This window comes from Saccopteryx leptura, chromosome 7 (assembly GCF_036850995.1).
Source record: "Saccopteryx leptura isolate mSacLep1 chromosome 7, mSacLep1_pri_phased_curated, whole genome shotgun sequence".
In the NCBI taxonomy this organism is placed as follows: Eukaryota; Metazoa; Chordata; class Mammalia; order Chiroptera; family Emballonuridae; genus Saccopteryx; species Saccopteryx leptura.
This window is the reverse complement of record NC_089509.1, coordinates 71036019-71060808: the sequence shown is the minus strand read 5'-3', so window position 1 is coordinate 71060808 and position 24790 is coordinate 71036019. Positions and strand designations below refer to the sequence as shown.

General features: G+C 36.7%; 1 protein-coding gene across 2 annotated transcripts in view; it reads right to left on the bottom strand.

Annotated features, from left to right (window-relative positions):
• ZNF804A (zinc finger protein 804A) overlaps positions 1–22806 on the bottom strand; it is a 284581-nt gene extending 261775 nt beyond the window's left edge. For both annotated transcript variants that reach the window (XM_066345983.1, XM_066345984.1), the window contains exon 1: positions 22615–22806. In XM_066345983.1, coding sequence (XP_066202080.1) covers positions 22615–22725 — 111 coding nt within the window. In that variant the 5' untranslated portion in view covers positions 22726–22806. The remainder of the gene's footprint in view (positions 1–22614) is intronic.
• Between the last annotated feature and the right edge of the window lie 1984 nt (positions 22807–24790).

The following is a 24790-nucleotide window of genomic DNA, read 5'->3' as shown; positions in this document are numbered from 1 at the left end:
CACATATATTAAAAAAATTATTAAAAACATTTAGTTTTAAAAAATGAATCACTAAGCTATCTATCTACAGTCAAAAACACAACCTTATTTTCACTAAGTCTTCCTTCTGGTTATACCTTTCCATTGCTTACTCTTTTTTTTTGTTTTGTTTTGGTGAATTAATTTACAGAACCAGCAACTTTGTAGCAAAAAAAATGAAGCAATATATTTCACTTCATATCTGTAAGAATCTGTCACACAATTTGTTCCTCTTAATTTGTAGTGAAGAAAGTTAATAAATTATAATGCAATATTTGTCACATATACCAGGGATTTATAAGCAATATCACAAGTTATCATTAAATGAGAAATATCTCTATTTTTCAAATGTTTTTATGTAAACTATCTTTAATAGTTTGTATTTTTATTTAGTAGAATAAGTATTCACTATTGGTTCTCTGACAAACATATCATAATATAAAATCAAAGCCTAAAATAGCTCCAATACATACTTCCCTGGAGATACTTATACAATTATTTTTGGAAATATATATTTGATTTCCAATTTGATATATTTTTATAGATTTAATCATAAACTATTTTAAGGGTAGAATGTAGAACATGCATTTGCAAATAGTATCAAAAATTTGCATTATATGATTCTCTTTGTTACATTTATTCTGTATAAAATGCAAGTGCTTAAGTACTATTATTATAAAATTAATTCAAAGAGCTACCACTTATTGCGGCTGTTACTAAAACACAACCTAAGACAAAATTAGGCTGAGCTGCTAAAAACTGCAGTGTGTCCGTAAAGTCATGGTGCACTTTTGACCGGTCACAGGAAAGCAACAAAAGACAATAGAAATGTGAAATCTTGCACCAAATAAAAGGAAAACCCTCCCAGTTTCTGTAGGATAATGTGGCAGCATGTGCGCATGCGCAGATGATGATGTAACACCGTGTATACAGCGGAGTAGCCCATGGCCATGCCAGTCCAGATGCGGACGGTACAGAGGAAAGTTCAGTGTGTTCTGTGGCTTGCTAAATTCAAGTCCATGACCAAAGTGCAACGTGAATATTGGCACATTTATAACGAAGCGCCACCACATAGGAATAACATTACTCGGTGGGATACACAATTGAAGGAAACCGGCAGTTTGGTGGAGAAACCCCATTCTGGTAGGCCATCAGTCAGTGACGAGTCTGTAGAGGCTATACTGGATAGCTACCTAAGGAGCCCTAAAAAATCTGTGCGTGAGCCCACATCGAACTGCACTGAATAGGTATGAAACTAGGAGAGGTTTCCTTTTATTTGGTGCAGACTGTACATTTCTATCATCTTTTGTTGCTTTCCTGTGACCAGTCAAAAGTGCACCATGACTTTACGGACACACTGTATTATAAGCTATGGCAAGATCTTTAGTTTCTTTTCAGTTCTTCATAAGTAAAATGGAGGTATTAATGGTAGCTACCTGATTAGAAATCATATGCTTTTGTATTAAGAACATACATTTATTTAAAAATATGAAATTAAAAGAAGTAGGGTGTAAGAGCATACTATTATTTTATGAGTCTCCACTTTATGGCTGTTTATTATCAATTTCATTTTTAGCCATCCAGTTTTTGTTTTTAGCTTCGGTTTTGCAGGAAATTATGTGGACTTACTTTATTCTCTACTACAAAAAGTTATTATTATATAATATTTTCTTAGCATAAAGGCAACCTTAATCCTTAAAAATGTTCTTATTCTCCCTAGATACTCCAACTACATGTATAGTTTTAATCCTGATTGGGGACACACACACACACACACACACACACACACACACACACACAATCTTGAACCAAAATGATGAGAATGGAGAAAGAAGAAAGCTCTTGGACCAAAATCAAGAGAATGGAGAAAGAAGAAAGCTCTTTACTAATCACATAAAAAGGGCCACTCAAAGACTGCTTTTCATTCACGTATCACAGGGTACTTTTCTCCTCGTTCCTCTATAACCCAGTTCCTCTCCTCTGCAGCACAGTCAGCAATTAGAAAGAAACAAATTTAAAAGTACTAACATCGGCCCTGGCCAGTTGGCTCAGCGGTAGAGCGTCGGCCTGGCGTGCGGGGGACCCGGGTTCGATTCCCGGCCAAGGCACATAGGAGAAGCGCCCATTTGCTTCTCCACCCCCCCTCCTTCCTCTCTGTCTCTCTCTTCCCCTCCCGCAGCCAAGGCTCCATTGGAGCAAAGATGGCCCAGGCGCTGGGGATGGCTCCTTGGCCTCTGCCCCAGGTGCTAGAGTGGCTCTGGTCGCGTCAGAGCGACGCCCGGAGGGGTAGAGCGTTGCCCCTGGTGGGCGTGCTGGGTGGATCCCGGTCGGGCGCATGCGGGAGTCTGTCTGACTGTCTCTCCCCGTTTCCAGCTTCAGAAAAATACAAAAAAAAAAAAAAAAAAAAGTACTAACATCATAACAAAAAATATATTTAAAAGCTTCATATCTTTTCATTTTCTTGTACTCTATCTGAAAATAAGCTTTGAAAAAGATGGGAGGATAATTTGTATTTTATGAATGGTCTACAGCTGAAAGCCAACCCTCTACAAATGCGAGCTGCAAAGCCCAATGATAAGAAAAGGGACAGCTTCTCTTATCTTATTCCCATAAACGAAAAACCCAAACATGTATAGCAGAAAAGGATGGTGCTCTTTCAGCTTTAAGTAATTTGCAAATAATTCATTATCTGCTTTAGTGTGAGACCTTTTACTACTCTTAGAGTTAGTAAATAGAAAATTGCAAACACTAGGAATAAAAATTGCTGGGGGAAAAACTGCAAAGTGAAATGAAAGCACTAAAAAAATATCTTAAGCCCTGAATTTCACAAAAAAATATATCGTCTTTTGCTAAATAATCTCTTTTGTTTTCTATTCTGGTACAATAAATAATGTCCATGAAATACACAATTTAACACAAATGATTTAACCTAATTAACTGGCTTCTGTTTGGTTACCCAAAGAAGAAAAAGAATCATAAAAAAAGTCTTTATTGTATACATCAATGATAAGTATACAAATGGGCAATAATAGAAGTTTAATTAAGTATACAGACTTTGGTACAATAATATAAAAATAATTATAGAAATAAAATAAAAAAATACTTTTAAGAATAATACAATGCGATCTTGGCCAGTGGCTCAGTGGATATAGCGTCAGCCAGGCATATGGATATCCTAGGTTTGACTCTTGGGACATAGGAGAAGCAACCACTTACTTCTCTTCCCTTCTCTCTCCCCCTTCTCTCCCTTTTCCCTTCTCACAACCAGTGGCTCAATTAGTTTGAGTGTGGCCCCGAGTACTGAGGATTGCTCAGCTTGTCTGAGCATGTCAGCCTCAAGTGCTAAAAATAGCTCAGTACTAAAGCATTGGCCCCAGATGGGGTTGCTGGGTGGATCCCAGTCAAAGCACATGCAGTAATCTGTCTCACTATCTCCCCTCCTTTCACTAAAGAAAAAAAATAAGAATACCATGATATTTAAGAAAAATATTTAAGGTTTTTATATATTGATTTCCTAATACTAAATCTCTAAAACTGAACACAAACATATTTTCTAGGATATGAGAATGCATGATGTTCATTATTTATGTGCCAAGCTAAACAAAATAGAATAGACATGGACATACATATGTTTAATCCTAATATTTGTTTCCACTCTCTACAGTATTCACAAGATAACTTTGAATTAAAAAGAATATAAATGACCTTAAACAGATATAATCTTTAAAAACTAAATGTTTTTATTTGTAAAATGGCAATTGTAATATTGCCAAAGAGTTACTTAAATAATTAAATAAAATATTTTATGTGAGTTTTAGTGCTGAGCCTGATACAGAATAAGTGCTCAATAATTTAAAACTTAATTTAAATAAGTTGAGTTATTCTTAGGATTTGAAAAGAGTGTGAAAATATGATTTAAATAAGATTAATCAAAGACAATTAGATGATTTATCACATGATATTAAATAGCTGACTCAACAACACAATTATTACTGCAAATTAATTCCAACCAGATCATAATCACATTGTAACTGAAAATTCTAAACAATGATAAAAGATATTCACATATCTGCAAACATTCAAGAATATTTATACAATATTTTTAAATGTTTTCATTTGAATTCCAAAGTGTAATAGAGATTAGCATATGATTTATATAAGAATATAATTAGTATATATAATTTTATTTATAACTCTAGGCTATTAATGTTAAATCTTTCATATACTTTTTATAAAAGTACTTAGTATCTCCCTAAATTTCTTTCAAAGTTATTCACCTTTATGTTATTATATTTTGTAAATTGTGTGATGTGCCTGACCTGTGGTGGCACAGCGGATAACATATTGACCTGGAACGCTGAGATTGCTGGTTTGAAACCCTGAGCTTGCCTGGTCAAGGCACATATGGGAAGGAGTTTATACTTCCTGCTCCTCCCCCACTTCTCTCTCTCTCTCTCTCTCTCTCTCTGTTCCCTCTCTATAAATGAATAAATGAAGTATTAAAAAATTATCTGATGTTTCTCTCAAACATTTGCTTTGTTGTTCACTATAGTGATTTTCTTAAAACATATATTGAAAATTAATAAATATTATGAAATGCATTATTACCCCTAATTTCTATATAAATTAATATATTAAAAACATAGTCAGAAAGAAATTTGGCCAAATTAACTAAATTGCCTCATGAAGCTGAACCTAGAACTAGAATTTTTTTGCTTATAGCATGAAGTCTACATTCTCATTTCTCCTACAGATTTTAGACTCTATTAAATTTAAGATTATGTCCTTTAACCATGTTATAATTAAACTTTTTCTCATTATATTTTTATTTACAATGAAACAAATGAATATGTAATAATTTTCTAAAGGATCTGTTTGAGAACAACGGAAGAGTGTTAGGCAGAGAAACTAAGAAAGTGTAAGATTAGGGCTCATACTAAATGTGTGACATCCAAATGTACTTCTGTAACAAATCCATTGAAATAAGCTGGATGTGGTTTTTTTGTTTGTTTTTTTGTTTTTATCTTTCTTTTATTTATTTTTTAAATTTAATTAATTGTGTCTATATAGATTCTAGGGTCACCCTGAATGCATCCCCCCTCTCCCCTATTCCCCTAAACATCTCTCTTGCCCCCTTCCCTACAGTGCCCTCCCCCCTTCCCTTCAGGTTTATCCCATACTATCATCCCCTTTCCCTCTGTTCTCTTTTCCTCTGGTCCCTTTGATCCCTCCTCTGTCTCAATTCTGTTCCTCAGTTCTCATTATTCCTTGGATTCCTCAAATGAGTGAGGTCATATGTTATTTTTATTCTCTGCCTATCTTATTTCACTCAACATAATAGTTTCCAGATCCCTCCATATTGTTGCAACAGGTAATATTTCCTTCTTTTTCATAGCCCCATAGTATTCCATTGTATATATGTACCCCAGTTTTTTAATCCACTTGTCCACTGGCAGACACTTGGGCTGTTTTAATAGTGAAGATCTGGATGTGTTTCATTGTAGAACAGTGAGAGTCATCTGAGGACCTGTAGAAATGCTAGATTCCTGGACCCAGCCCATGGATATTAAAATTCAGTACATATAAAATGAAGTCCAGGATGTTGTATTCTGTATATCCTCACATGATAATTATAATCATTTAGTTTGGACTCTGTACAGCAGAGAACTTTAGTTTTTCTACATAGAATAAAGTAGGTAATCCACTGATAGATCATATAGGTGTTATTTATTATGATCAATTCCCTATCCTATTTTTCATTGAATTCCCAAAAGTATCTATACTTAGTATTATTCATTTGGCTTCTCTCATGTCCTATCTGAAAAGCAGAAGTTCATATATAAGCTTTGGAAGGAGGAAGAATAAATCTTCTTTAAGATATAAATAATGACAAAAATAACAATAACTTTGATTATGTGTTACATATTAAAGTAGAGTAATACTTTGTATTATGTAATCCTTAAACAATCCTGTTCGTAAATAACCATTTTAGGGTATTTCAGCAATAATCATATATAATTTATATAATATGTTATAAACAACATATGGCATATAGCAGAAACTAAAGGAATTACAATTTTTATTTTTATAAATAAAGAAACAGAAATTAAGAAGGGTTAAATAACTGGCCTAGTTTAAACAATCTGAATTTAAATCCAAGTCTCTTAAATTGCAGAGGTAAATTATGGGAAGCAAAGGAGAGAGTGAACCATTATCAGAGTTCTCTCTAAAACCAGGCAAAATGTTCATATCATAGAAAAAAATTGAAATTCTACAGTAGTTCTAATTATTGTCAGGGTTTTCATCTAAAAATAACCAAAATTAGCTCATTCAATGAAGCATAAAATACATTTATTGGAAGAGTGTTAGGTAGCTGACAGAATCAAAGGAGACCCTGTTGAATGAGCTTTGTTGAGGAACCAAAATTGGCATTTGGGGGGCAAAATTCTGCCACTAAGCTTTGAACAAGGCAGTTGACTCTTCAACCCCAGGCTCTTTTCACTAATAAGGTTTGGCTCATACATGGACACTCACGATGGGTCTTATCCTCTCTTAACTTGACTGCAATTGCACCAAATGATCTTATTGACTCTGTAACTTTGCAGCATCCTGTCTCTCCCATCATCCAGCTAAATTTAAAAAAACAAAAAGTTTGGGACAAAGAATAACAATAACTACATTTCTTTTAACATTGCATATTCTTGGGCTTTAGGTTGTTGAAAAGTAGCCAAGTATCATTTTGACAACATTATTTATGGATAGCTTTCTTGCAGGAATCTACAAATGCTAAAAGAACACACAAGTTGAACCAGCATGGAGAATGGGGATTCATTTCAGGAAAATTCCTGTCACTGTAGAGGTTTCTATATTTAGTAAGATGACCATAAAACTCATCATCCGAATCAGAATAATTCTGAGAGTTAAATGCAGTACTGTTATTAAGCACACCAGGACAATACCCTAAACTGGGATTACCCCAGGCACACCAGGATGTAACATCATTCAATTATTTGATATACATTCTTATATTGGATTACATTCTTCATGACTTCCTAAGAATTAATGATCTCCTATATTTTCCTCTCTCCCTTTGTACCTACTCTATCTTCCTTTTCTCTCCCTTTCTTCCTCTTTTCTTCCTTCCACCTGCCTTCCCTCCCTCCCTTCTTCTATTACTCCCTTCTTTTTCTTTTGTCCCTTTCTTTCTTTCTATTTATTTATTTATTTTTAATTCCTAAGACTATGGCTATCCAGTGGAACTTTGGCCATTAAGTTGCTTCAGATTTACCAAATCATACTAGTATTATTTTCAGATGTCTGAAACATCTGATGGCTGAGCTCAGGGGGAGCAGTAGTTCTTAATTATTTATTTTTATTCATTCATTCATTCATTCATTCATTTATTAATTTATTCAATGAGGGGAAGAAAGGCAGAGACAGACTCCCACATGTGCCCCAACTAGGATCCATCCAACAAGCCCACTAAGGAGCAATGCTGTGCCCATCTGGAACATTGCTTCGTTGCTCAGCAACTGAGCTCTTCTTAGCACCTGAGGTGGAGGCCATGGTACCCTAGAATATGCAATGTTAAAAGAAATGTAGTTATTATTATTCTTTGTCCCCAACTTTTTTTTTGTTTAGCTAGTTGATGGGAGAGACAGGATGCTGCAAAGTTACAGGGTCAGTAAGATCATTTGGTGCAATTGCAGTCAAGTTAAGAGAGGATAGGACCCATCATGAGTGTCCAGTGACTATGTATGAGCCAAACCTTCTTCAGCACCCAGAGCCAACTCATTCCAATTAAGCCATGGCTGCAGAAGGGGGAGAGAGAGAGAGAGGTTAGAAGGGAAGGGGTGGAGAAGCAGATGGGCACCTCTGCTGTGTATTCTGACTGGGAATTGCACCCAGGACATCCACATGCCAGGCAGACACTCTGCCACTGAGCCAATGGGCCAGGGCCAATAATTTTTCAAAAATATAATTTTTTTGATCTATGAACTTGGTCAGAATTGCTAGTCGAATCCTATGTACTTCCTGAGAAACAAACATGCCAACAGGTTGAAATTAGAATATCAATATTCTCTCTGTTTTCTTAGACTACAGTGAGGGTATATATAGCAAGAAGGAAGAGGGGGAAAGAGAGAGAGAGAGAAGGAGGAGGGTGGAAGAGAAAGAGAAGAAAGGAGAGAAAAAATATAAATAATTTTTCTATGTGTGTGCATGTCTGTTTCACCTGTGTCAATGAACAGATATTATACTTATGTTATGTGAGGTACTGAGAGAAAAGAAGAATCTCTCTGGTACTTTATTAATGAGTTATAATAGTTGGCAGGTTTAAGGCCTGGAAGGCAAATAATTACTCAGACTTTTGCATATGTGAATTGAATTATTGGTATAGTATTTTCATTTATTAAATGAGAGGTGGGGAGGCAGAGAGACAGACTCTTGCATACGCCTTGACCTGGGATCCACCTGGCAAGTCCCCTACAGGACAATGCTCTGCCCATCTGAGGCTGCTGTTCCCTTGCTCAGCAGATAAGCTATTTTAGTGCCTAAGGTGAGGCCATGGAGCCATCCTCAGAGTCCATGGCCAAATTGCTTGAACCATTTGAGCCATGGCTGTGAGAAGGGATGAGAGAGAGAAGGGGGAGGGGTGGAGAAGCAGGTGGTTGCTTCTCCTGTGTGCCCTGACAAGGAATTGAACCAGGGACTTCTACACACCAGGCCAACGCTCTACTGCTGAGCCAACCAGCCAGGGCTTAGTATAATATTTTAATTAAAGCAATTTAACGTTATAAGTAAACAATAGCCTAAGTCTAAATCTTTTTCACATTATCAAATTTTGCTTACAGTTAAGCTAGGCACTGTTCTGAGAAAAATCAATTCGTTTTGATTTATTATTATTACTATTATTACTATTATTTACTTCATTAACTCTTTACTGAGGAACAATATGACAGTACTATGTAATACACTACAGCTAAAATTGTATTAATATCATTCTACCTGCAAAACAGCCTTGTGAGTTTGTAAGTACCAACACGTATCATACTATCAACTCTTCTAAGTTCTAATTCATAAAAATTGCATCTTTTATATTCTATCAATAATTTTACTATGATTAGTAAGAAAAATAGAAGAGTTTCTATTATTTTATTCAATCTGCACGTTTCCCCTAAGAAATCTAATCCCCGTTTTTATGGGAAAATATTAAATTTTAATAAAAGTGGGAAATTTGAGCCACAGATATTTTGCGACTGTTTTTCTGTAATATCACTTACTGTAATTATGAAAATAGGATTGGATTTCAAAATTTCACATTCTTGGCCCTGGCCAGTTGGCTCAGCGGTAGAGCGTCGGCCTGGCGTGTAGGGGACCTGGGTTCGATTCCCGGCCAGGGCACACAGGAGAAGTGCCCATCTGCTTCTCCACCCCCCACCCTCTCCTTCCTCTCTGTCTCTCTCTTCCCCTCCCGCAGCCAAGGCTCCATTGGAGCAAAGATGGCCCAGGTGCTGGGGATGGCTCCTTGGCCTCTGCCCCAAGCACTAGAGTGGCTCTGGTCGCAACACAGCGACGCCCCAGAGGGGCAGAGCATCGCCCCCTGGTGGGCAGAGCGTCGCCCCTGGTGGGCGTGCCGGGTGGATCCCGGTCGGGCGCATGTGGGAGTTTGTCTGACTGTCTCTCCCCATTTCCAGCTTCAGAAAAATACAAAATAAATAAATAAAGAAAGAAAGAAAAAACTTCACATTCTTTGTTTTGTGTTTTAGCTATTCTTATTTCAACAGATATTGGTCATCACAGTTCATCTTTTTTTTGCTTATGAATGTAGTCTATAAAAATGACAATCAAATTCAATTATAAATTAACTATGACATTAAAATTTGGCATATGAACCAAAAAACTAGTAGGTTGTATGTCCTAAGAACCTTGAAATTTCAACTTCAATAGTGAAAACTGACACTTTAATAGCCAAGAATAACAGTCTAGTAAGGTATAGTTAGACACCACCTCTATGTCAGCTCTACCTTATTATGCATATCACATTTGACTCAGAGAGAATATAACCAAGGACAATTACTTGGTGAAGAATACAAATAAAGTTCATAGCAAAAGCACCTGTACATTTTCATACTGACTTCTTCCTGGTCAGGGAAACTTTAAAGTGATTTTTAGCTCCTCCCCCCCAAATTAAGCTGTGGTAACTATATTGGACTAAGTTATTAATCAATGATTATTTACTACACCTGTCTATATGAGAGCAAGAAAAAATGTTGTGCCTCTCCCCCCAGTGTAAATATTAATTCTATAACATCCAAACTGCAATGATCGAAGAACTGCAAGAAAACCACAGCTATGGAAATTATTATGGAAGAGAGTTCAAAAAAGTTCTGTTTTCCCAAAAAGCTAGCTTTCTAGGACTATAGATTATAGTTCTATGAACTTTATGAGTCAGAAGAATAGCTGATATCTGAAGGTTTTCATAAGATTTGCTTTTATTTATCTCCTAGAATATTCAGGGCCCAATCCATATTTAAGGCGAAGATTATATGCACCTTGGGGTGGGGATAATTATGTAAGGGGTCCCAGGAGAAAATTGGGAAAAAATGAAATATTTATATTGTTTGACACTGTGTCCAAATTATGTAAATATATATATATATATGTTGAATTGAATGAATAAGATTCTAATATAGATATTAATGCTCCACTATAAAATATTGCCGATAGCTACCACCATTTACTAAGAGATTATTATGTGTCAAACCTGGAGCAAATTATTTGATCTACTTCATCTCATTTGATCTGCAAACCTGTCTTCTAGGTATGTTTTATTTTCATCTCGATTTAAAGAAAATATCTACAACTGATAGTGAGAAAGTCGAACTTGACTAAGGTCATAAAGCTAGTCATCAGTGCTAGATGTCTCTTGTCTGATCAGTCACCTCTTTTTCATCCTAACATTACTCAGATTTTTATTGAGTCCACCAAAGTGCCTAGCCTAAATGATCATTTTTCTGTCCTTCTTTACACTTACAAGTGGTCCCGTGACACAGCTCTGGCCAAAGGGATGTAAGCATACACTGTTGACTGGACTTCTCAAAACAATAATCAATGTGTTGCCCTTTCTTCTTGGTCATTTATTCTAGCTTAGAATGTAGCTGTGTAGGAAAACAACAAATAAAATCAAAGAGTCTTAAAAAAAAATCAAAGAGTCTTTAGCCTTGACATTACTACTTAATATAAAAAAATATCAATTTGCATATATTTCTCATTGAAAAATTATACAAAACAATATTTATTTACAAATGGAGCTGATATCAGGAGTTTGGTTACAAGCAGCTGTACTCACTGCTAACTGATACAGAGGTATATCTAGGACTTGAGCTCAGATCCGTCTGGTCTCTCTTTCCTACCTCTCTCTCTCACACACACACATATCAATGGAAAAACTTTTAAAAATAAATAAATAATAAAGTTATGTTCAAAATTTATTTTAAAAAAGACCACAACATACCTTTGGCATTAGCAACACTTTGCGATTTTAAAATGCAAAAAAGGCATTGCCTTCAATCTACGTATTTGTTACTGTTGCGTTACTAGATATATGATCTAGAGAACATTGTTAATCAGTTTGACTTATATATAGTAAACATATGCTTTAAAAAAATACAAACATGCCAAAAACGTTTCTGAATACTATCATCTATCTAAAAGTTGGTATAATGAAAAGACACATGTAAAATGATGAAAATTATTCTCTTTCCCAAATGTAAAATCTGGTTCTCAGACTAAATAAGGTGTAAAATTGTAAATGCCTTTATTGGTCAGGAAGGTAATATAATTAAGTGAAAAACCTATATAACAGTAAAAAAAAGGAGGGGAAAAAGCAGTGCAGACAGTAGCAAACTGTAAAGTACATTCTTCTTTTAAAGGCATTTAAATCCAAATATTTTAAAGCACATGTTAAAATAAAAAAACAAATGAATACCAGCCATGAAATTTTCCTAAACAGACAAAACCAGTTTAGTCATACAAACAAAATTTATCTTAGCTTATTTTGCAAGACTAACCTAACCTGGGTGAAATCATAAGCAAACTTTAACTGTTACCGAAGATGAATGAAAGCTAGTTTAAGTTTGTTGTTTTAATAAAAGCAGGTATGTCTTAGAATTTGTCAACCAGAAAAATCATATGTTGTGCTGTTTGGTGTCTAATTCTAGCATATTTATCAGCAGCAAGTAATGCAAATAAATGTAAATAAAATAAAAGTTTATACTGAGGTAAACTAAATAATTGATATCCAGTGAATATCTAAATAATTTTCAAGTAAGGTAAACATTACATGAGACACATAAGTTTACCTACTTTTTAACTTCTTACAGAGATAAAAGATATTTATGTCTATTAAAAAACTTTTTATTTGCTAGAGTGAAAATTTATTATATAAGCAGAAATAACTTCTATATACAAGCTTCTTACATAAGTTCCCTAGCCTTGGGAAAGAAACATCTATAGGGGAAAATTCTGTGTTGGCCACTGACCTCTATGTGGGGAACAGTGTCCTGTACATTAGAAGATGCTTGTGGGTCACCTCCTAAATACAGGGACACCCTGAAAATGCAGACTGTGTTGAAATGCTTGCTTGATGAACTGCACATGACACCTGTGGCAAAAACAGGGAAACAAGCAGCTGCTGCAACGGGCTGGCCTCTCCTGAGGGCAGGTCAGCGGGACACCAGTGCCCAAATAGTAGCTGAAACTCAAGTTGGAAATTAGAGAAGAACAGAGGTTGGTCACTTCCCTGCTAGCTTTGGAAGTGGCAGACAAGGTGGGAGAGTGTGATAATAAATTGGAAATCCCAGTGAGCCCTTTTGCAAAGCTCGGAGTCAACTTGTTTCAAAGCCTGAGATGCTGAGAGGTGTAATCTCCGGGAGTGATGAGAATGGAGAGGACCATATTGTGATGTTGGGAAAGAGATGTGATTGTGATTAATAAGGAAAGAGATGACACGCCACATGCCCTCTGACCCCTAATACATCGGAAAAGTTTAAATAGCAATTATCCCCAAATTCTTAAAAGTTACAATTTTTCTTTCCTCTGTCCCTTGAAGTTGTAAATCTTATCATGTCTTTAAAATGTAAACACTCCAAAAGATAAAACATTTTCCAGAGACTGAAGACATTGTGTTTGGGATGGGGGTCATTTAACGTACACACTGCTGTAGAAGTTCCCTTGCCAAAATTGATTTGTAAAAGAGCTAAGAATTTTTACAAAACTTCTCAAACCATAAGGGTGAAAGCACATCACTGTATCTGAAAAGTAAGTAAGGAAAATAGAACGGTATTATACAGAAGAAAAGATAGGAAGGACGTTGTCTATTTATTTGCCTGTTTGTTTTGGTAAAGAAAAAAAAAAGAAAGAAAGCCATTTTGTTCTAAAGTAAACTGATCATTCCAGAATAAAAACTAAGAAAGATAGGACAAAATCTAATTGGATATAGAAGTTTCAGAATGTTTGTGAAAAAGTAATCTAGAGAAAGGAATTTTATGTGTGGTCAAGCTTGGAATGGTTTTTAAGTTGAAAAGAAAAGGAAAAGAAAAACATTTTAATATCAAAGAATACTGGTAGAAAATGAAGATTTTGTTTTCTCTCTGTTAAAAGGACAAAGTTTCCTAAGATTATTGTTCTCCTCTTAATAAGAAATTGTAAACAAAGGTTTCTCTTTATCTCTAAAATAATCTTCCTAGAAAACAGTATTTCTTTGTTTTCTTTTTATCAGGACTTCAATTAATTAAGAAAACTGATTCTTCTCCATTAAAAGAGCTTGGTCATTCACAACTATGTAACTAAGTTAAATTTCATGGGAAACATTGTTAAATAAGAAGTGATGCTAAACTTTCTCTCGGGTACATTTGTATGAAATTCCTAAAACTATGATATGTACAGATATAATGTTATCAGTCATAATTTTAAAATATATGTTAGAGAAATAACCAAATTCCCTTGTTAATAGAATTATAATGAATTCTCATTAGATCTGTAGCCTCAGCCAATTTTTAAAAGTCTTTTGTCATTTGCAGACAGTGGTTTTATTCTGATGCTTTTGCAAAAACGCTCCTGCAAAAATGCTTCAAATTTAAAGAGATTTGTGGAAGAGATCCTGACAAGTACACTATCATGCAAGTTTCTGATAATTTTAAGATCATAATAGTAAACGGTAAGAATTCTAAAATTTTATTAAAAACTAATAAATTCATACAACTGCTAATAAAAGATCCAGATCAACAAAAGTTCATTATGACAGACTGAACCAACTGAGGAAGGTAATTCTAGTGTTTAGGAACTCATTGCCATCATTGCTAGTACTTTTATGTTTTGTTTTCAGATTTAAAGGACCTTTCTCTCCTCTCTTTAAATCTATAACTCATGGTCAAGTAGATCTTTGCAACAAAAATGCAAATATTTACCTGCTTCCTCCAGAATTCAGCAACTCTCATTAAGTATTTTTATTGAATTTTTAGAGTGACACTGGTTAACAAAATAATACAGGTTTTCAGGTGCACAATTCTACAACCTATTATCTGTACACTGTATTGTGTGTTCACCTTTTTATTATGACAATATTTATATTTGCAAGAGTTAAATAAGACTCTGTTCTCTTCGTAATAGGACACAACTGGAAAAATCCTTGGCTTGCCTCCCTAGCCTCAAGAGGCTTTTGAAAATTAATCTAAAATTTTTTATAAAAAGTTTCAGCAGTCTGACCATGTTGTGGTGCAGTGCATAGAGCATCAACTGGGATGCAGAGGACCCAGATTCAAAACCCTGAGGTCTCTGGCTTGAGCGTGGGCTCATCCAGCTTGAGCACAGACTCACCAGCTTTAGTGTGGGGTCACTGGCTTGAGCGTGGGATCATAGACATGACCCCATGGTTGCTGGCTTGAGCAAGGGGTCACTCACTCTGCTGGAGCCCCCCAGTCAAGGCACATATGAAAAAGAAATCAATGAACAACTAAGGTGTGGCAACAAGGAATTGATGCTTCTCATCTCCCTCCCTTCTTGTCTGTCTGTCCCTATCTGTCTCTCTCTCTGTCTGTCTCTGTCAAAAAAAAAAAAAAATTCCAGCAAAGCGGATTCAAAACAGCCTATATGGTCAATCAGTATTCTTGCTGCACTTATGTAAATAATCAGATCAACTTTATTAAAACTAGACCTAATTTGCAAAAAAAAAAAAAAATTAATCTTATCTTTGAGAGAAATGAGGATGATTACAGAAAGAAAAATTGTATTTCAATAATACACTTTTATGGATATCAGAGTCTAGTGCTATTAATTGTCTTTGAGGTTTTGACTTCTACCTGTAAACTGAACTGAATCCTAAATTCTTCATATTTCTTCCAATATTTGGCTAGAACTCTCCAAACTAACATTTCTAATTTTTTCCATTATTTTGACTTGGAATCACTATGAAATTAAAACTGAACAACTTGATATAAACTTCACAGAAGTCACCACTATAACGCTCCTGTGTGGACAGGCTTCATGTCTGTTTTTGTATAGCCTCTTAGATTCCTGGAGATGTTTACAGTGCAAACCAAAAATATCTGTCTGATTGCCAAGGCTTGCCCTCACTCCATCTGAAAATGCTTCTAAACTGACATCTAAAAATTTTCTCAACAGGCTCATCAACAAACTAAGAGACTGAATTTATAATTTGCTCAAACTATTAACCTTTGTTTTTCTTCTACTTCCAGACCTCTCATTAAATTACCTGACTGCTCACACTATATAGAGCCCTAATTTAGGTGGAAGCTCACCTGTAACATGGCCTCCAGAAATAAAATATCTTCGTGTTCATCCTGTCCTAAGTAATTATGAGGATGTGTGCTGTTTATATATTATGCTTACATAAATAACTTTTAAATAATTGAAACCCAGTACTATATTATCCAAATGATTGTTTATTGACAGAAAAAAACCTGAATCTGATATCTCAAATGTTTAAGGAAAACATTTGAGTTACTTAATTGATTAAATCTTGGCTCCTGGGAATTTTGGCTTTGGGGAATTTGTCAATACTTGGTTATTGATTTCCTATAGTCACCATATTAACCTCTCTAGTGGGTTGTATACTCTAGAAAGATTTAAATGACTGTCTGCAACCACTCACATACCGAATTTAAGCATGAAGAGCAGACAACAGGATGAAAGCAAGAATAACCACATAAATGATAAAGGCAGCGACTACATGTTTCTCCTGTTTGTCTATGCAACTAATGGAAACAGCAAATGTGTGATTCTTTAGTCTGAATACATCGACAGTGGTAACCACAAATAATGCTATTCTGGTCAGTCATTCACTCAGCCTGAAGGGAATACTTAATATAAAAAAATAAATAAATAAATAAAGACCAGCCTTAAAAATTCCCTAAGCAGACAAAATCAGTTTAGTTATGCAAAGAAAGTTTAATTTGGCTTATTTTTCAAGACTGACTTGAGCTTTCTTTCTTATGCCTCTGAATATTATAAGCAAAACATGAACTGTTTCCCAAGGTTGATATGAGGTAGCCACTAAAAATTCACTATGAAAAATAAAGTCATTGCCTTCTCACTATATATGCTGCTTTACAAGAATCTACCCCTGAGCTTCATTCCATGTCTTGGTTTGAGTACTCCTGGTATGCAAACTGTCTTCTTGGCTCACAATAGACTTGTACTAATTACTATAAAAGGTCCTCAAGGTAGAGCGTCGGCCTGGCGTGCGAGGGACCCGGGTTCGATTCCCGGCCAGGGCACATAGGAGAAGCCCACCCATTTGCTTCTCCACCCCCAACCCCTCCTTCCTCTCTGTCTCTCTCTTCCCCTCCCACAGCCAAGGCTCCGTTGGAGCAAAGATGGCCCGGGCGCTGGGGATGGCTCCTTGGCCTCTGCCCCAGGCGCTAGAGTGGCTCTGGTCGAGGCAGAGCGACGCCCTGGAGGGGCAGAGCATCGCCCCCTGGTGGGCAGAGCGTCGCCCCCTGGTGGGCGTGCCGGGTGGATCCCGGTCGGGCGCATGCGGGAGTCTGTCTGACTGTCTCTCCCCGTTTCCAGCTTCCGAAAAATACCAAAAAAAACAAACAAACAAACAAAAAAGGTCCTCAAGTAATATCCTTTTATTCATCGTCATTTTGGTATAAAACTGTTGAGAAAAAAATTTATCAAGTCTACCTGGGGTCACCTTGTGTGTGAAGTATGCACATTATCCCCATGTCTGCATGATTTTCATCCAGGTACTCTGGTTTCCTCCCACATTACAAAGAAGTGCACATTAGGTAACTTGTTATGTCTGAACTGTCCTAGTCTAGATGAGTGTGGGTGTGGGTGTGAGTGCCCCTGAGATAGAAGGGCATTCTGTCCAGGAGAAGTTCCTGCTTTGTGCATTGGGCTGTCAGGACAGGCTCTGGCCACCCAGCACCCTGACCTGGAATAGTAAGCTGAAAAATAACGATTTTATTTGTTTTTATTAATCTTTCTTCAATGTATGTATAGGTCACATTTATCCAAATGTTTAATACTAGAAATATTTTGGATCTTTATTTAGAAGTTCAGTGATGTTTTTGTGAACAGAAATATGCCATAGGACCTTAACTCTTGTTTACATCAATTAGCTTATGGGAAAACTGGATTTGTTTTACACTGTTTTGCTTGAAGTCACATTTTCCAAGAACCTATTGACAACATTAAGTGAGAACTGATTGTACTTCAAATTTATTGGTTTTACTTCTCTTTTGACACACGGTGCACACGAAACAAACTACTTTGGCAGATGAATCTTGTGTTACATACAATCATATTAAATCTTTGGACGAGATGGTCCTTAAGCCAAGATATTATGTCACCATTTGAATTTTAGCTATCAAAAATAACTCAGTATTTGATGAACTAACAAGGTATATTACAATCATGGGTATCACTTGCCAATATTTGCCTTATCATGCTACTTACATTTTTTAGTAAGTCATAGGATAAATAATTACCTAAAAGTTATGTCCTTTACTTGAATGATGTGTTCTGAAAATGCACAAGTTGTAGAGTTTCACCAGAATAAAAAATAAGTGTGGCAAAGAATAAATGACAACTTCGGTTAGGAAAAGTGAGACTCAAGATGATTTCTAATACTGAATGTGTATAATACTTTAAAAGAAACTTGAAGAAATATATATCGACTGACTATGTGAACAATTTTATAAAGCAGGAAGTTTGAAGATATATTAAGATAGCACCCTAATCCACCCTCACCCCTGATCTTACTCAAGAATATTAATCTAACAATGACAAATTTTTCATCAACACTAATTTAGCAATTGGTATCCTCAGTCTTATGTACAATCTTAATGTGCTACATAAATGAGTTTCAATGAGTGGAGAAACCTTTCAAATGACATGTTCTAGGAGATAAAAATGTGTAAGAGAATGATATGAATAATAATGTTATATTGGATAATAATAATTAGAACAAAAGGTCACATAGAATATTTCAAAGACCTACTTAATTTTTATGATTTTCTATATACCCAAAGGAAAACCTCAGAATCTTTTCATACTTTTCAAAATGAATACATATGAAAATGTTCTGAGTGACAAGAGACCTGCAAACATGTCATAATATATGAAAACTTTTTCAACACATTTAAAATGAACATGAGCATCCCTGAATACAACTTAACACATACTATTTAATACATAATACTGAGCATAGAGTCTGTGATGCTTAGAATAGTGGTTTGCAATTAAGGCATCTCAAAAAATCTGAATAAACTCAAATATGATGAGAATGCATTAATACATTATTTCTTTTTTTTCCTTTTTGCCAAACCTTATTGGATATTGAAGGCAGCCTATAGAAACAGGGGCTAGGCTAGACAGATATTATTGATGTTTTTATATTGGAAAATGAGAAATAAAATTAATTTTAATTCAAATTATTTTGTGCATCTGGCACTATTTCAACATACCTGGAAGTAAATGGACAAGTAGTGTATCTTCAAACAATGGATGACACCAATACCATCTCTTTATCAGTATAAATATTATCATAGCAACTCCTGTGGATTCTATAATTTAGCATATAAATTATAAATAAAATATATCTGGAATCAGAGGAAATTTGCACTATAATAGTGATTCACAGTATGACTTCTAAACCAGTACTCATTCCTTCTGAATTCTATAGTCATTAAAACAAACATAATACTCTTATGAGATACAAGTTGGTGATCAACTATCAGAATATAATGAACAAATTAGTAATGATTTTCAAAATTCAAAAGGCACACCCAAAATTCCACATTAAAATGATTAAATTATATTTAATTCTTTATTAAATATATAATATATTTAAATGTTTTAAAATATATAATTAGGGCAAAGAAATTTTGAGGATCAATTGCAAAACAAGTGTAACAATATAGATTTATCTTATAAACAACTGCATACCAAATGATGGTTTGGAAAATCTAAGCAAAAAGAATTAGTATACATAAAAGACAAACTTAATTCATTGTCATAAAAGTATGGAACCTATTCAGAATATTCTGAAACACTAATTAAACATTAGCTTATTTCTTAGTCTATGTAATTAAAGCTATATCACAGATATGATGCTACTTATAACAGAAATCATGACAAGCATAGTGACCTTTCTCTTTCCTTGTAAGACATTGCAAAATTGACATTTGTATATTTTCAATTAAAATTGTCAAGAGGAATATATTTAAAAGCACAGGAATAAGGTCAACAAAAAATCTCTAAGTATTTTTTAAAATGTTGTGTGAAGGCATAATCCGATCTATAGAAAGAACTGTACATTTTGATAATCTCTTCAATATGAATAGCAGGATTACATTCTGGATTGAGGACTACAAACAATTAATCAATGTCACTGAAACCTGTATTTTATGCTATAAGTAATTTTATTCTCTAAGTAACTTCTAATTCATTAAATATGACTGTATTAACAGTGATATGCTATCTTACATCATTTCAATGACTTTTTGATAGTTGTAAAATCATTCATTTAATCTAAATATTAAAAATGTTCAGAATACCCATTAGCTATTCACTGATTAAAAATAATTGAATTTTTTGGGGGGGAAATCAAAATAACTTTTCTCTAAATGGTTTTACATTATAAGTTGCACTTTTTTCTGAAAAAAAAAAACTGGAGATATTAAAATCCTTTTAAGGTAATACACATTTTAAAGTGTAAGAATGTGATGTTTTAAAGAGGAATTTATAAATATGTCAATCAAATAGACAAGAAAGTAGGAAATATCTCATTATTGTTACTCTATGAAACTGGAATTAAAAACCTGATAAACATAGATCCTTACTTGAAAATATTCAAAATGAAGCACATATACATTTTATGGTGATATTTGTGTTTCTTATAAGGTTGCTAATTCTGAGAAGTTTCAGGATAGGAAACAAGCATGACATCTATCACCTTGTAAAGTGATAGTTTCAAATACAGTTGAAACATACATGACAATCTACATCATTTCTGTCAGTATAGATTTCTAACACAGGAAATATAAACTTGGGCAGTTCATAAACATAATCTGGAAGGACTAATTATGAAGATCTTATATGCCCTTTCACTAGAACTAAGAGAAATATGATAGGAGCTATTTCTAAACCTTTTTATCTCAGTTTGTTTCCTCTAACACTTGTATATATTTAGATTTATTTACCTCATAAAGATAGTTGCTTTTTAACATTCATTTTAATTCCAAAGTTACACTAGTAAACCTAGACTTTAACTTATTCTTTGTTCATCCAAGTAATAAAGAACTAATCAATTTCAAACCCACAACAAATAAATCAGCATAAGCAAGTTCAACCGTTGTTAGAATTTCAAGGTTGATTTAAGCATCAAGATTACCATAATTTTAACAAATTAAAGTTTGGCAACTAATTTTTTTCTCTATAACTCTGTTGTGTGATTTTATTACCAACAAAATGATATCTTATTTAGTAAGTTTGCATAAGTAAAACTTGATTTTAAACAAGCTAGAACATACTTTCTTTAAAATTAAAGCCCCCCCCCCCAAATATGTACCCTCCTACATGGCTGAGTATTCTAAATTAAATTAAAACAATCTTAAAGGTTACCATAGCTTTTGCCTACTGCTCTAAATAAGACCATAGAGTATTTTCACTTCTTTTTGTTCAACAACAACAATTAACAACCATATCCAGAATAATAATAAAAAGCAACAAACTAACCCTGCTTTTCTGACTCTTAAGCTGAAAAGAGCAGTCCAATAGATTCATGGGGAAAAAGAAAAAAAAATCAAATAAATCACATCAATGTCAGAATTCACTTAAAACTGCCAATGAGAACTTTTTTATTCTTGGAAAACACATCACAGCATTTTTTAAAAAATTATGCAGAATAATTTTTGAAGATATATAAAGAAAAGTAGATTAAGAATATGTATTTGCATTTGGACTAATTGAATCTGTCCACAAACTACTACTCTACCTACTTAGGCTAGGTAATAACGTTGCAAAAAAAAAGTGGGGGGAGTCAGGGGTGTGGGTACTGTTTGCTAATGGTCGCAGACTTTAGTCATACACACATCTGCATATTTCTACTTTATTCTGGCTCTATTTTCTTTGCAATACTTAGCCTAATGAGCTTTCCCTCTATTTCTTTTTTTCTTTATTGAAGTGTATGCTTCTCAGGAGATAATAATGCATGGGTGTCAGTTCAGCTGGGAAGTTTTGTAGCTAATAGAGGACTGGAAGAAAAAGTAAGAGCTATATCACTGCACTATCTCAATGCTCAGCAAATCTCCCACCAATTAGGAGTGCTCTTCCTACTAGGATGCTGAAAGATGAAGCTCTGTGGTCCAGTGAGAACCTCCCAGCAACTGTATGGGTTCTGTTTGTCTATGTTGCCTAGTGGCTCTGACTGTTAATATAATACACATATCTCCAACCTCTTCTGAGTAAATAGCTTAGAGTTAACAGCATGGCTTTCTGGAGCCACTCTGTTAAGCTGAGTACTGATAACTTCTCATTAAAGAAGTTTGCTACCAGTCCTTCCGGAGACAGCCCTCATACAAACTCCGAGACCATTACCCAACCCCGCCACTTGCTCCACTGCCACCAGCCACATGGTTCCCTGCCTCGATCAGAGACACCCACATCCTCGTTCACCTTCAGCTTCCTAAACCGAAAAATGTTACGGGGTTCCTTGGGGTTAGGGTTTAGTTTTGTTTTGTTTCCTTTTCTTTCTTAAAAGAAGTTCCTGCAGACACAATTTGCTTCAGAAAGAGACATCGTAGTGATCTTCATCATTATGTAGTGAGATGCAGTCCAGCGCGTCGGCTAAATGTCAGCCAAAGCCCTGGATCCCGGCATCCCTAAGATTCCTGCCTTTCTAAACCTTTCTCACCCTACGCTCACGGGATAAATAAATGCATTATACACCAATTGAATCGTAACACTTTCAAAATCTCAAGTAACCTCAATCCTACAAATGTCCTCTTACACAGGAGAGATAGACAGGGAGAGAAGAGAGAGAGAGAGGAAAACAGAAGCGATTACCAGAGTTTTGTTCCCGTTCTTGCTGAGAGGGCCCCGAAAAACTCCCTTGATGTTGCGAAAGTGTCCGTTGCTGAGGCGCGTGGAGCTGATGACAATGTAGTAACACTCCATGGGGCAGCCTCCGCCTCCTCCACCGCAGCCGCCGCTTCCATGCACCCGGCGCCCGCAGCCGCAGCGCGCCGGAGCCCGTGGAGGCTGGGCCGGGGCCCCGCGGGGAGGAGACCGTCCGCGCCTGGCGCACGCCCTCCGGAGACGGGCTCACTACACCCCTCTGCCGAGCGCGCTCGGGCTCCGCCGCCTCCGCATGCTCGCCGCGCTGCCCTCAATCTCGGCTCCTCTCCTAATCCGCCTGGAGGCGACGCGCCCCGCGGGAGGCTCGCGGGCTGGGCGGGGCTGGCCGGGCGGGAGGACGGCGCGGCGCGGCGCGGAGCGGAGCAGGAGCGGAGCAGGAGCGGAGCGGGAGTCAGCGCCGGCGCCTCGGCCGAGCGGAGCCGGGCAGCGGGAGCCGCCTGAGCCGCAGCGGCGGCGGCGGCGGCGGCGGCAGCATCCCCCGCGCTCGGCGCTCGCGCTCGGAGTTGCTGCTGCTGCTGGCGGGCATGAGTGTTATACCGAGCGGCGTTGCCGGTCCATCGCACTGAGCCAATGGCAGGGAGCCGCTGGGCTGATCCTGGAAGCTGTCAGAGGAGTACATCTGTCACCTGCTGCCTCCGCTCGCCCTCCCGGGCCGCGCGGGTCGGGGCGCGAGGGGGGCGCGCCGCGAGTGGGACGCCCCCACGCCGCGCCGCGGCCGCGGAGGGCCAGGGACGCGCGGCCACCGCGGGCGGGAGGCGGAACGGCCCGCCACCTCCAAGTGGGAGACTCCTCAAGGTGGGGCGGGGGGGCAGATGAAGAGACGGAGATTTGTTGCCTGGCAGTTGGGGTTGGGAGAGGTGGCGAGGGAGGATAAATAAATTAATAATTCAGTAGCAAAAGCCAACCGCTTGTGACTGCAGCGGATCCAGGCAGGTGCCAGAAGCTGCTTCTCTCTTGAGATAGTTGCTACCTACTGGATTTTTTATTCGACTTTTTGTTTTAATGTATTTTTAGTTTAGAGGCTGAATCCTATTCAGAACCTTGTGGAAAGAAAATGTCCCCCATCCAGGTCTTTCCATGCACCCACCGCTACAACCCCTCCCCTTATTTGTAGAGATCAAAAATGCTTGTATTGATAGTTTTCTCTTTTTTTGGGGGGGGGGGCGGTTGTGGCGACGAGAGTGGAAATGTATAGAAGGTAAAAACTGTGACTCCTGGTTTCTGTGTCCTCGACCTCTGAGTTCCTCTCACCTACCTTGTCTGAGAACCCCGGGTCTTCCTAATTTGCCGAAGCTGAAAGGAAAGGGATGCTTTGCCGCAAGGAAGCTGCTTCCACGAGCTTGCTTTGCATTTCGCTGTAGTTCTTTTCCTACTACTGAGTGGTAGCGAACAAAAGCGTTCTCCCTAGAAGCGACCTAAATGGAAAATCTCCTGTAAAGGAACTAATGGGCTGCTTAACGGAAAATAGGGATGGGGTCTAGTGCGTTTCGTCCCCTGAAGACAGATCTCTGGCTGGTTTTTTAAGGGACCAGGGCAGCTATCGACCTGGATGTGCCCTGCCACCCTCCCTCTCACCCAGCTGATTCTCTCTTTGTGTAAGTTTAAATCCTCTAAGATGTTAGGGTGAGAACAGCCCATCGGGTATGTATCTATGTCATTAGTTTGCACTTATAAAGATCCATTAACGGACAGTGGGAGGCGGGGAGATGGTACCTTCAATGAATTTGCTGAAGGTTTTATTTTCCCTTTGTCCTGAATGGCTTAATTGGTTAAAGCAGATTCCAGACAATCTCATGCTCCTATGTTTGAGAAAACTGCACTTTGACATAAACTGTGCTTATCTAGTTTATGAAGGTCAAGATTTCAAGATACTCCATTCATATAGCAGTAACCCTGCAAACCATAGTATGGTCCTTTAATGAATCTGCCAGTTTGATTTTACTCTTTGAAAGAGGAAAAGAAGAGAAGAAACAAAATATTTATGAGAGAGGCAATAGTTTTGTGAGTAAATAATAACGTATAGGGGTAGGAGAGGAAATGTTAAATTTATTTAAGGGACATTCCTCTTGTATCATGCTTTAATTTAAACAAAGAAAAAAGTTGG